Raw genomic sequence first — 14,101 nt, forward strand, 5'->3', positions numbered from 1 at the left:
AGCTAATTGCTTAGTAATTTTTGGTGACCTATTCCCCTGCCCTGAGAACTGACACAGAGCCCCTCTGCTTAACAGTCCTTGTTACATCCTTCACCACTCCCATAATCTTGCATTGAAGAACATTCAAACCATTCAGACAGTTTCCATATTAATGACATACTGATAATGCAGGCTCAAGCTACTAGTTAACTACAACGTAGACCAAAGTACTTAATGTGATAAAGGTGATTCATTTAATGGCAAACATCATAATTGCCTTCCAGTCATTTCTCACCTAAGTAATCAACCAACCGTGCTTTTCTTACAAGAAGGTTTACTAACTCAGCTACTCCAATGAGGTGTTTCCCTTGTGGCCTCAGCAAAGCTGGTGGAAGCCTACTGTTCCTCATGTTGAGACCCTTGTGATGCTCAAGGCCGGTGACTTCTGGGTGCTTGAGCATGTGAAGGCCCGGCTGCAAACTGCTGCACCTCTGCTGCAGCGTTCCTGGAGGTGACCGCACTTTCCACGGTAGACTGCAGAGTGTTGATGACATGCGAGATGTCGCCACACAGGCTGGAAGTGGACTTCTCCACACTTTCAGCCAAATTGCTGAAACTCCTTGGCACATGATGAGGCCAGCAGATTTCTTTTCATGGCTGCACCCCTGAAGGCCTCATCTTTAGAGCTGGAAGAGGACTTTGCCCTCCAGCGAGCTGTCTCCTGGGCGGTCCCTGCCACTAGTACCTGCTGCTGCTGACTCGTGCTTGGTGTTTCACCATGTGCAGATCCTACTGCTTCATTAACCCATGCAGAGCGCCAATGTCTAAGCTGGTGCCTGGGAGGGATGAAGTGACTGACGTTGCATCCTCAGGAGGATTTTCCTCCAAGGCGGCTTCTACACTGGCCTTTCACTGCCGAGAAGGACCTAGAAAAAAAGAGAAAAGGGACAAGGGTTAGAATGGCAGATAGCAGGTGACAGTCTTGAGAACGCAACTTGAAGTTGTGGAGTTTGCTGCATGTTTGCTGAGGTGAATGAAGGGTTACAAGTAATGTGCAGACACCATGCTCAGGTAAGCCACCATCCTCATCTTCCCTGATGCTCATAGCTCTGCCAGGGGCACTGATCTCCAGGGCTTCTTGCTCTGCTTGGTTGAGGGTGGTGATGTTGGTGACTCGGCCCCCCTTTTGGTCTTCTCCCTGCTATTATGCGCTGTCTTTTGCTGCAGCAAGAGAGGGCAAGAATTAGTGAGTGGCTGTTGAAAAGGTAAGCAGACTTGTGCGTGTGGAGAAGAAGCAAGATGGGGGGAGGTGATGAATGTAAAGGCAAGTTCGTACTATGAAGTGAGGTAGGAGTGCTGGGAAGAGTTGATAGTTGGGATGTGAGAAGAAAATAATCTTAGTGTGTGGTGTTGAGAAGAATGGAAGAGGGAGCATGTATGGAATGAGAGAGAGAGGTGTTGCAATATGCCCTAGTGATTATATGTTGAAAGATGTGATGGAGGGGAGAAAATTGCTGAGAGTGGTGGGGTGGGAGGGCGGGAGGGATGTATTGTCAGGTGCAGTGGAGATGAAGAGCATTACTCACTCTTGCTGCTCTTGAGGTAATTAATCCTCTTTCTATGTTGAGCCCAGGGCCCCTGGGGGTGATGGTAGTCCTGACCCTGCCAGCCATCTCTGTCCACGCCTGCTGAATGGTGGCCTTAGGGAGGCTCCTGTAGCTTCTGGGGAACAGTACCTCCTGCCTTGCACTGAATTCCTCCACTAGGATCCCTAGGTAGGCATCAGAAATCTTGGAGGAGGTAGCCCTTCTGCTCATCTGTGCTGCCAAAATACTTTGAAGCGATCTTCCATCAAAAATGAAAGTGGGGAATGCAACCTCGCTTTAGGAGATGCATTCCTGCTTTAAATAAGCTTCAGGAGGCAGGCTGGAAATTGAGCACATATTGTGGGCTGGCTATCTGATTCCCAGCGTGATTGAGCGAGCAGCCTGTCATTCAAATGGAAATGAAACCTGAGAGTTCAAGTGGTTCAGGCATCATGCCGACGATGTCATGGGGGGCCTCCCGCCTGCCCGATTCGCTTAAGTGCCTTCATTGAATCCATCAGCAGTCTGTTCCACGCACTCACCTCTCTTGTGAAGTAAATGAATCAAATCTGCCTCTCTACCTTCTAGTGTGTGCCTGCTGATCACAGAGCTTGTAGACATATTCGTCATTCGAGCCCGACCACGATGCTGAGCTCTTCTTCTGTTGCCTTAGCCTTTGCGCCCACTTCTTTGGCCAGGTGTCTTCTCTTCCCCGACCCCCCAACCCTGTACAGTGGACCCTTTCTCCCGCCTTCAGAATTCTTGTTCCATCTGGACCCCTCCCTCTGGCCTCTTACCCTCTCTTGATCTTTTCATTGTGAGCTGCCGGCATGATATCGGCTGTCTCAATTTCTCTCCTCCCCTCACTCGCTCTAACTACCTCCCTCTGAACTCGCAGCACTCCGTTCTCTCAGGTTCAACCCGGACATTGTCATTAAACCTGCTGACGAGCGCTTTTGTTGTTTGGCGACCAGACTTCTACCTTGCGGAGGCTGAACGCCAGCTCTCCGACACCTCGTCCTACCTCCCCCTAGACCATGACCCCACCGCCGAACATCAAGCCATAGTTTCCCAGACCACCACTGACCTAATCTGGAGATCATCTCCTCCCCCCCCCCCCCCCCCCCCTGCCATGGCCTCCAACCTCATAGTCCCTCAACCCCGCACAGCCCATTTCTTCCTCCTTCCCAAGATCCACAAACAGGACTGCCCTGGTAGACTCATCATTTCAGCCTGTTCTGGCCCCACAGAACTTATTTCTTCTTATTTCGACCATTTTTTTCTCCCCTTGTCCAGTCTCTTCCCACCTACATCTGCGACTCTTCCGACGCCCACCGCCACTTTAACAGTTTCCAGTTTCCTGGCCCTAATCATCTCCTTTTCACCACGGGCGTCCAGTCCCTCTACACCTCCACCCCACATCAGGATGGCCTGCGTGCCCTCCGCTTCTTCCTTCAACAGGGGCTCACCCAGTCCCCATCCACCACCACCTTCCTCCACCTGGCTGAACTTGTTCTTACATTGAACAGCTTCTCCTTTGACTCCACTCACTTCCTCCAAATAAAAGGTGTCGTTATGGGAACCTGTATGGGTCCCAGCTATGCCTGTCTCTTTGTGGGATACGTGGAACATTTTTTGTTCCAGTCCTACTCTGGTCCCCCTCCCTGACTTCTTTTTCCGGTACACTGATGACTGCATCGGTGCCGTTTCCTGCTCTCACCCCAAACTGGAAAATTTAATAAAATTTGCTTCCAATTTCCACCCTTCTCTCACCTTCACATGGTCCATCTCCAACACTTCCCTTCCTCGACTTCTCTACTCCATTTCTGGGGATAGGCAGTCAACCAATATCTATTATAAGCCCACCAACTCTCGCAGCTACCTTGATTACACTTCCTCCCACCCTGCTTCCTGTAAGGACTCTCTTCCCTTCTCCCAGTTTCTCTGTCTCCGTCGTATTTGTTCTGACGATGCCAGTGTTTCCGATATGTTTTCCTTTTTCCGCAACCGAGGATTCCCCTTCACTGTAGTTGACAGGGCCCTCCACTGTGTCTGTCCCATTTCCCGCACTTCTGCTCTCACCCCTTCCCCTCCCTCCCTCCCAGAACCATGATAGAGTCCCCCTTGTCCTCACCTTTCACCCCACCAGCCTCCACATTCAATGTAACATTCTCTGCCATTTCTGCCACCTCCAACGCGATGGCACCACCAAACACATCTTACCCTCCTTTCAGCATTCTGAAAGGACCCCTCCCTCCGTGACACCCTAGTCCACTCTTCCATTACCCCCAACACCCGCTCCTCTTCCCAAGGCACCTTCCCGTGTAAGCGCAGGAGATGCAACACCTGCCCTTTCACCTCTTCCCTTCCCATCATCCAGGGCCCCAAACACTCCTTCCAGGTGAAACAGCGATTTACTTGTACTACTTTCAATTTAGTATACTATATTCGCTGCTCACGATGTGGTCTCCTCTACGTTGGGAAGACCAAATGCAGACTGGGTGATCACTTTGCTGAACACCTGCGCTCAGTCCGCAAGCATGACCCTGACCTGCCGGTCGCTTACCGTTTTAATTCTCCGTTCCACCCCCCCACTCTGACCTCTCTGTCCTCGGCCTCCTACACTGTTGCAATGAAGCTCGAGGCACAGCACCTCATCTTTCGATTAGGCATTTTACAACCTTCCTGACTCAACATTGATTTCAATAACTTCAGATCATAACCGTTGCTCCCAATTTTTTGGTGAGCAGGTGCTGGTAATGGTTCTGCTGTTGCTATTTACAGCTCCTTTAGACCCATCTTTTGTTTCTTTACTTGTCCCATTACCGTCCTCCTTGCCTTGCACCATCATCCCTTTTGTCATTTAATCACTCCTGCCCTCCACTCTATCACAAACCTTCCCTTTTGTTCTTTCCTTCCCCCATTTGTCTGACACTGTATGTGCTTAAAAACTGTTAAACCTTTAACTTCTTCCAGTTCTGAAGGTCATCAACCTGAAATGTTAACTCTGTTTCTTTCTCTACCAATGTTGCCTGACTTGCTGAGTATTTCCAGCATTTTCTGTTTTTACTTCAGATTTCTAGCATCCGCAGTATTTTGCTTTTGTTCCAGTCAACTCAACTTGCTTTTGCTTGATTGGCATTGAATTTCCTAATTATGATTTGTGTAATAGTTTGTAACGTACTAAGTCATCATATAGTCTACAAATACAGAGCAATGAAACCTTTAACTTGGGGTTCATAAAGTTATAGAAATTGCAGCACAGAAGGAGACTACCCAGCCTATTGGATCTGTGCTGATGTCAGCTCTTCAACTGGAGCAATCTTCTCTAATCCCACTTCCTTGTCTTCAGTAAAGTAGTGGAAGTTTGTGAGTTTGGCGTTTTAAGATTATGGAATCATTTAGAATCCGTTTTAAAACAGAAAAGTAAGTATTGAGAATACAAGGCATTTAACCAACTGTATTTTCTTTCTAACTATTTATGACACATACTCTACTGTTAAAAATGACTGCGTGGAATTGCCTTAGGATAGTTTGTGAGAGTGACCCTCGAGTAACATGCATTTTAGGATTATGTCCCTCAGTCAAAAGTTAATGAGTACCAAAGGAGTATATATTCTCCAAATGAAAGATGGCCAGAATTCCTTAAAACTGTACCTCGTGTTTGGGCTAGAAGAAAAGAGAACAGTTATCTGGAGGAAAAGGACCCTGGCATAACTTGGTCTCCAACTTGCCTTTGCTTATTTTAGATATATGGTCAATTCCTAGCAATCAAAATATTACTAGTACTCAAATACTTATAAGGATATGCAAAATCTGCAATGAAACTAACACATTGGGCTTCAAAAAGGTAGCCATGATGTGGAGATGCCGGTGATGGACTGGGGTTGACAAATGTAAACAATCTTACAACACCAGGTTATAGTCCAACAATTTTATTTGAAAATCACAAGCTTTCCACAAGGAAATGGATTCCAATTGAGTTTTAAAAATTGGAACATGGTAATTGGATAATCTACAGTAGAAAAGTGGCAAGCATTTAAGGAAATATTGCTGTCGGAATTCATCCTGGTCAAATAAAACTTGTTCAAGAGTAGTATTGGGGATAAGTACAAGTCTATCAAAACATAAAAAGAATTTAGTAGGTAGGAGGACTAGGTGTATTATAAAAGACAAAAGCAGATCGAAAAAAAGTCAAGACAAACTTTGGATAGATTTCTGACAACTACCCAAGTAACAGTAAAGAGCTTTTCAAATATACATGCAATGAATGAAGGGCAGAATAAAATATTGGCCCACAGTAATGATAACTGGAATATGGGGTCAGAAAAGTTGTTTTTGTCCAGGAAGTGGAGGGGCAGTTTTCCTACTTCAAATATCAGGGAGTCGATATTAACATCCCCACCCCCACCCCCCCAAACGATGAGTGGGGAGGTTAAAAATTAAAAATCATGTAACGCGACCCCCTCAACCCACCACATATATGCCCATTGCCGTTTTTATGGCAGTTGGTTGCGTGGCGTGTCTGTGTCTCGCTCTCGAGGCGGGACACCTAATCATAATATTTAAATCAGGCACCCACAGTGCAGTTGGGAGCCTGATTTAAATTTAGCGCCAGCCAGCCAGGTTTCCCAGGGCTCAGGAAACCCGGCAAAATGGAGACGGGAGCAGCCAGATCAAGCAGCTAAGTGCTTTTTATGGCACTGCTCATGGGCCAGAAGGAGCAGAAGTACGTCTCCCCCAGCTCCTCAAGCAAACCTTCTGTTGATCATATCCTTTCCTCACTGCTGTGATCAGCCCCCTCGCTTCCTCCCCGTAAATATCGGGGCCCAGATTTCCAGGAGCAGCTGCACAGTATGTAAATACTGAAGGATATACAAAGGTTAGATCCTCTTAAAACAAAGTACTTGGTATCGATGACATCTTTCCATGAGTCTTAAAGGAAATATGGATCAAAATTAATGAAGCTTTAACTGAAATTTTAGTAAGTGTGCTAAATTGGGAGAGATCCCTAAGGATTGGAAAGTGGCCGATTTTTTAAAAAAAAACTATAAACTAGTAAGTTTAATATGTTATAGAAAAAGTATTCGTAAAACATTTTGGAGAGATAACTAGTGGCACAACACCTCAAAAGAGATAACTTGTCAAAGGACAATCAATGTGGCTTCAGGAAAGGGAAGTCATATTTGACTAGCCTAGTGAAGTTTTACATAGACACTCCAGGTAGGGGAAATGGAGAAAATTCAACTAATGTTATTTATGTATATCCAGGAGTAACAAGTTTAAAAATGAAGTTGGGTAAGAAGCAAAGTCATGTGGTTTTTACTCAAGTAATAGAATTTAAATAATTACCAGGGAAGTCCATTGAAATGGACAGTATAAATGACTTCAAGAGACAAATGGATGTGTTTCTTGTTAAAGAATTGGGTTCATGTTGATGAGGCAAATAGGTAAGGTTCATGTTTTTTTTAAAAAAGCCAAAAGACAAACTTATTGGGCCGACTGACCTTTCCTAAAAAAAAATTGAAGGCTCAGTCTCAATGATGTGACAAACCTGATTAATGCAGGCCTCGTACAATACTTAGATCTCCTGCCGTTATTTAAGACTGTGTCCTGTCAATATTAACATTTTTTCAACAACTGAGCAGGATATTGGAGAGGAGAGTAGCACATAGGGGCTTTTGTGCAATTTACTGGTCAGCTGCTGGTGAGCACTGCTCAGCTGTTCAACAATGCTAACACCAAAACTATAATAGAAGATGGTAATGGAGTGGAAATTCTATCAAAAGGTGGAAATAATGGGGGGAATTTTAACCCCCCCCCCCAGTACAGGCGGGGGACCACTTCCGGTTTTAATGGAGGTGGGGTTGGGGGGCGGGCGACCAATCTCTTCAGAGGCGGTCCCCAGTCTAAATATCTTAGAGGCTGCAAGTCTCAAATTTTAGCTCTGTTTTAGATTTAACGCCTGCGGGCTGGTCCCCTGGCGATCAGACCTCCATGATCTATCCACACACCCCCCCCCTGACCCAACTCTCTGGCCCCAGACCGATCTCTCTGACCCCAACACCCCCTTCAGATCTATCTGGCCCCCCACCTCCTTCCCGATCTATCCACGCCCCCCCCCCCCAACCCTGATGCTCCCCGCGGCCCAGGATCTCTCCCTTTCTCCCTCCCTCCCTCCTCTCTGCTCCCCGGCTGCGGCCTAGTGCAGCAGGCCTTCCGGCCCAACAGCCAACCTCTCAATCTGGCTGGCTGCTGGCTGGGAAATGGAGACAAAATTTTAAATCAGGTTAAATTTGGCAGGACCTTCGGGAAACTCGTACTTCTGGGTTTCCCAGCTGCTACACCTCCCCCCACTCCCTCCCCACCTCCCTATAAATATTGGGGCCAGTGAGTCTTGCACAAAACTGAAGAGTGCAACTGACTGATCAAACTGTTAATACTACTGGATTATGGCAAACAAGATTTCAATATTATGATCATATCAACCGAATTCCAGTGTGCACATTCCTAAATCTATTCAAGATGCCTCCTAGCATTCAGAAATTCATGATTAGCTTTAAAGCAAAGATTTTTAGGGATTAAACTACATCATTCTACCTGCTGTAATTTAAACTGTTTGCTCTGTAAATATACTAGTAGTCATTGATATGTAAGTAAGTATTTGCATTTATGTAGTGTCTCATTGTCATGATATCGCAAAGTACTTTACAACCAATGAATTACTTTTGAAGTGCAGTCACTATTGTCATGTAGGCAAACGTGGCACCCAATTTGTGTTCAGTAAGATTCCACAAACAGCAATAGAATGACTAGATAATTTTTACTGGTGGTGTGGTTGAGGTAGGAGTAATGGCCATGGCACTGGGAGAACTCCTTGTTCTTCAGATAGTGCCATTGTAGTCTTTTGCGTCCAATTGAGCAGGCACACGGAGCCTCAGTTTAACAACTCATCTGAAAGGCAGCACTTCAGTACAGTACTGAGGGAGTGCTGTATTGTCTGAAGTGTCAGCCTAGATTTATATGCTCAAATCCTGGAATGGGGCTTGAACGCACAACCTTCTGACTCAGGTCTACCAACTGAATCAAGTTGACACTTGTCACAAGAGGCCACATCAAATTTATATGCTTTGAGTGATGGGAAATTTCACAATACATCCCTCAGGACTCCCTTCCTTACTAACAATCTTCACAGAATACCTCTTAATAATAACTACATCTACAAAAGTTAAAGATTTATAAATTACCTCTGTTTAGTTCCTGATAAACTGCCACAAGATATTTTTTTACAAATGGAAAAAATTCCAAATTAAGTGATTGAGTGCTGCTGGAGAGTTGATGTAATGGACTTCTCTAACCACCAGAGAAGTTCAGGCAGCAGAGATAAGCTAGCAAGCAAGACTTGACCACAGTATACTGACTGTGGATTGTTGGATAAATTGAGAGGATGTTCTTGCAGGAATACGCTGGTACCTATTTGCCATTTCACATTATCATCCAAGATGCCTCCCTCAGGCTAAGAAGCTGGCAAGCCATGGTATCTGGTCCTAAATCCTATGTAACTGCTATGTCCTATTAGTGGAATTTAGGCAAATTATTGACCTGGTTAGGAGATTGGTTGGGCGATAGAAGACAGAGTGCAGGGATAATGGGTATGTACTCGAATTGGAAGGAAGTGACCAGAGGTGTCTCACAAGGATCTGTGCTGGGACCTCAACTATTCACTATATTTATTAATGACTTAGATAACACAATAGAGAACCATATATCCAAGTTTGCTGATGATACAAAGATTGGTGTAGACGGGAGCATAAACTTACAAAGAGACATTGATCGATTAAGTGAGTGAACAAAACTGTGGCAGCTGGATTTCAACCCAGGATGTGTCAGCTGTGGTTCAGTTGGTAGCACTCTCAACTCTGAGTCAGAAGGTTGTGGGTTTAAGTCCCACTCCAGAGACTTGAGCACAAAATCTAGGCTGACACTTCAGTGCAGTACTGAGGGAGTGCTGCATTGTTGGAGGTGCCGTTTTTTGGATGGGACGCTAAACCGAGGCCCCGCCTGCCCTCTCAAATGGACGTATAAGATCCCACAGCACTATTTCGAAGAAGAGCAGGGGCGTTATCCACAGTGCCCTGGCCAATATTTATCCCTCAACCAACATCACCAAAAAAAAACACGTTGTCTGGTCATCAATCAAATTGTTGCTTGTGGGACCTTGCTGTGCACAAATTGGCTACCGCATTTCCTACATTAAAAAAATGACTCCACTTCAAAAAATACTTCATTGGCTGTAAAGCACTTTGGGACATCCTGAGGTCGTAAAAAGTGCAATATAAATGCAAGTCTTTCTTTCAGATAAGTGTGAGGACCCAAAAAGGATAGATCCGAGTATTGTTTAAATGGTGAAAAGCTAGGAACAGTTGTGGTCTGTATACATGGACCCCTAAATCTCTTTGGATCTCCAAAATGTAGTAGGTACAAAAAATAATCAAAAAGGCTAATGGAATGTTAGCCTTTATAACTAGAGGGCTAGAATACAAAGGGAGGAAGTTTTACTATAGCTATACAAAGCCCTGGTTAGACCACATCTGGAGTACTGTGTACTGTTCTGGGCACCACACCTTAGAAAGAATATATTGGCCTTGGAAGGAGTGTAGTGCAGATTCACCAGAATAAGAACATAAGAAATAGGAGCAGGAGTACAGCCCCCGGAGCCTGCTCCGCCATTCAATAAGATCAGTGCTGATCTTCTATCTCGACTCCACTTTCCCGCCCTATCCCCTTAGTGTCCAAACATCTATCAATCTCAGTCTTGAATATACTCAATGACTGGAATTCTCTACCCAGGAGGGCTGTGGATGCTCAAAGATTCACAACCCTCTGAGTGAAGAAACTTTTCCTCATCTCGGTCCTAAATGGTCGACCCCTTGAGACTAGGTCCCCTAGTTAGAGACTCTCAGCAACCACCCTGTCAAGCCCTCTAAGAATGTTATACGTTTCAATGAGATCACCTCCTTATTTTCTAAACTCCAGAGAATATAGGCTCATGCTACTCGATCTCTCCTCATAGGACAACCCTCTCATCCCAGGAATCAATCTAGTGAACCTTCGTTGCACCCTCACTAAGGCAAGTATATCCTTCCTTAAGTAAGGAGACCAAAACTGTACACAATACTCCAGATATGGTCTCATCAGAGCCCTATACAATTGCAGCAAGACCTCCTTACTCTTATACTCCAACCCCCTTGCAATAAAGGCTAACATACCATTTGCCTTCTTAATTGGTTGCTGTACCTACATGTTCACTTTCTGTGATTTGTTGATAAGGACACCCAAATCCCTCTGACTATCAACATTTCTTAGTCTCTCACCTTTTTTAAAAAATGTTCTACCAAAGTGGATAATTTCACATTTCCCCACATTATACTACATCTGCCACCTTCTCGCCCACTCACTTAACCTGTCTGTATTCCTTTGCAGCCTCATGGCTTACTTTCCCACCTAGCTTTGTATCATCAGCAAACTTGGACACATTACACTCTGTCGCCTTATCTAAGTCATTGATATATATCGTAAACAGCTGAGGCCCAAGCATTGATCCTTGTGTCACCCCACTAGTAACAATGTCAACCCAAAAATGACCCGTTTATTCCTACTGTTTTCTGTCCATTAACCAATCCTCAATCCATGCTAATCTATTACCCCCAATTCCATCAGCCCTAATCTTGTGTAACAACCTCTTTTATGTGGCACTTTATCGAATGTCTTTTGAAAATCCAAATATACTACATCCACTGGTACTCTTTCCCCCGCCCCCCCCCCCCCCGACTCCCCTCTTATCTACGCTGCTAGTTACACCCTCAAAAAACTCTTGGAAATTGTGTTTGACAAATTTCTTCTTCCATAAAATTGTGTTGACTTAGCCCATGTTATCAGGGCTCCAGGGGTTAGATTATGAGGAGAGATTATTATAAATTAGGCTTGTATTCCCTGGAATATAAAAGGTTAATGGTTGATTTGATTGAGGATTTTGGGATTTTGAAAGGGATTGATAGGGTAAATAGAAACTTTTTCCGCTGGTGGGGGAGTTAAGGGCAAGGGAACATAACCTTAAAATCAGAGCCAGGCCATTCAGGAGAGAAGTTAGGAAACTCCTCTTCATGCAAAGGGTGGTAGAGTATGGAAAATTCTCCCACATAAAGCAGTTGATGCTAGCTCAATTAATAATTTTAAATCTGAGATCAATAGATTTTTGCTAGCCAAGTGTGTTAAGGGACATGGAGCCAAGGCAGGTGGATGGAGTTAGGATACAAATCGGCCATGATCTCATTGAATGGTGGAACAGGCTCGAGGGGCTGAATGGTGTACTCCTGTTCCTATGTCAACAAATTGGAACTCTGCAGTACTACGTTCCATAAGTACAGAAACAGGGTATCCTTCTATGGATAGATGGTAAAAAGCATGATTCAAAACTGTTAAGTTCAGCAGTCTGAAAAAAGATTTGTTTTAAAAAGAGAGTGTGCAGTGCCATAAATTGCCCAGCATCTTCTGAAGAGAGGAAAGGTAGCAGCTAGTCTCCTCAGTAGGGCCACAATCTTACCCCAGAAATGGGCTTGTGAATTTTATCCAATCTATACATACTGATCAAAAATGCACATCTGTTATTATGCAAGATATTGGATCTCAGTGCATTAATAGACAGACTATCACAGGAAATTTCTTTATGCCTTCCCTCAATTTCTCTGATTACAAAAACTGAAATAAACAGGCCAGAGTAGTAGTTGTCTAGAAGCTGTGGTTTTTCAGATTAAATCTCGTCTTGGAAATATAAACATTGCTTGCCAGACCTGGGATTGTGGGGGGAATCAGGGGGTTAATTATCCCAAAAAGACAGGAGAGTATGACACACAGCCAGGCTGGTTTATGGGTAACAGCTTGGATATTGAGTGATTAACCTCCCAGGGCTGACCTCCTGGAGAAAACTGTGGTTTTCTTGTATCTGGTTAGGGAATTATTTAGCAGAATATTCTATGTTTATAACCTACATATGGAAAAACAACAACATGGCTACTGGCCTTAGCGTCTCATTCCTTTGAGCTTATGGCAAGCATAAATCTTATATCCTGCAGCTATTCTTGGCTCTGAAATTAAATTGCTTGTCGCAATCAGTCGTCATCTAATTGAATGGTGGAACAAGTTTGATAGGCTGAATGGCCTTCACCTATTCTGTCACTTACAGTTTCAGCAACAATTGGGCTTTTCAGAACTCTTGTCCATGCAATCCAAACATTTTTTTTAACCAAACAGAAATGGGCTTTTTTACAACTCAAAATAGTGTTGCAATGGTACTTGTTTGCACTTTAGAGTTACTGTTTTTAAATTATTTTTTAAAAGTTTTATTTTTGCAATGCATGCACTAGACATTGTTAAACTTTAAGACAGAAACATTTCTTTGAATTAGGCTCAAAACTCCTTTACAGAATAATTGAGGAATGCAGCCTGAAAGAAGATGCACCTATACAGATTTGAAGAGCTTCCTAAGTGTTTGTACTGCCTGGTTCTATTGCATTTACAAAGAATATGCAGCACAGAAACAGGCCATTCAGCCCAACAGGTCCATGCCAGTGTTTATGCTCCACGTGAGCGATTGCTCTAACTTTTCCACTTACGTTAATAAAAGTGGTAATTGATACTGCCTTTCCTATGACGTGCTTACATACTTACACTGGTGAACCAATTCTACATTGTCCCAGTATTTTATGTCGCATCAGGGAGCGATGAATATATTTGTAAATTGGTTGATAAGAGACTGGTCACTATTTTTTCCCCTTTGGTAGTTCTAATAACAAAATGAAATTCTCTTTTTTGCACCTGTTCATAACTTAAAGCTCCCAGATAGCTTGTTTTTTTAAAAAAAATCAGACAAACACATATCTCTCTCTCTCTCTTTCTTCCCACAGATCACAGACAACACGTTGATTCAGCTGTCCATTCATTGTCCTAGGCTAGAGGCACTGGTGAGTGGATATCTATTGCAGTTGAATCATTTGTCTTGTATAGGATAAGTTTTTTAATCTGATCATTCCTGTGTTCTAGAAGTCATGAAATTTGTTCTAGTCTTCCATCCATTTGTAATCTCCGACTTTTTTCCTAAACTTAAAAAATTAATCAAATTTCAAGCGTCCCATCTGAAATTGGTTTATCTCACTTGGTTGCCTTCAAGAATGGACATATTGGGAACTGGCCCTTTGTTCATTCTTATCCAAAGATTTGTATATGACCCAAATACTGTAATGGGCTTTTATATAGTAAATTATTACCAATAGAACTGATTATATTAAAATAGTTAGCCGGGCTGTTGGTTTCCTGCCATCAGATTCCTGGAAACAGAAATGGTTTGTATTCAAATTAACTAGAGGGGCTCAGGAATGGCAATTGGAATTAAATGTGGAAAAATATAAGGTAATTCACACTGGTATAGAAAATAAAGATCGTGTGCACAATGGATGGTTTCTGTGCATTACAGTGGAAAA

The 14,101-nt window shown here is 43.7% G+C and overlaps 1 protein-coding gene across 3 annotated transcripts in view; it reads left to right on the forward strand.

The window, feature by feature from the left end:
• Positions 1 to 14,101, forward strand: part of fbxl2 (F-box and leucine-rich repeat protein 2) — a 180,942-nt gene that overhangs the window by 146,372 nt on the left and 20,469 nt on the right. For all 3 annotated transcript variants that reach the window (XM_067981069.1, XM_067981076.1, XM_067981083.1), the window contains one exon: positions 13,529 to 13,585. In XM_067981069.1, the coding sequence (XP_067837170.1) occupies positions 13,529 to 13,585 (57 nt within the window). The remainder of the gene's footprint in view (positions 1 to 13,528; positions 13,586 to 14,101) is intronic.

Source organism: Heptranchias perlo, chromosome 3 (assembly GCF_035084215.1).
Source record: "Heptranchias perlo isolate sHepPer1 chromosome 3, sHepPer1.hap1, whole genome shotgun sequence".
Lineage (NCBI taxonomy): Eukaryota > Metazoa > Chordata > Chondrichthyes > Hexanchiformes > Hexanchidae > Heptranchias > Heptranchias perlo.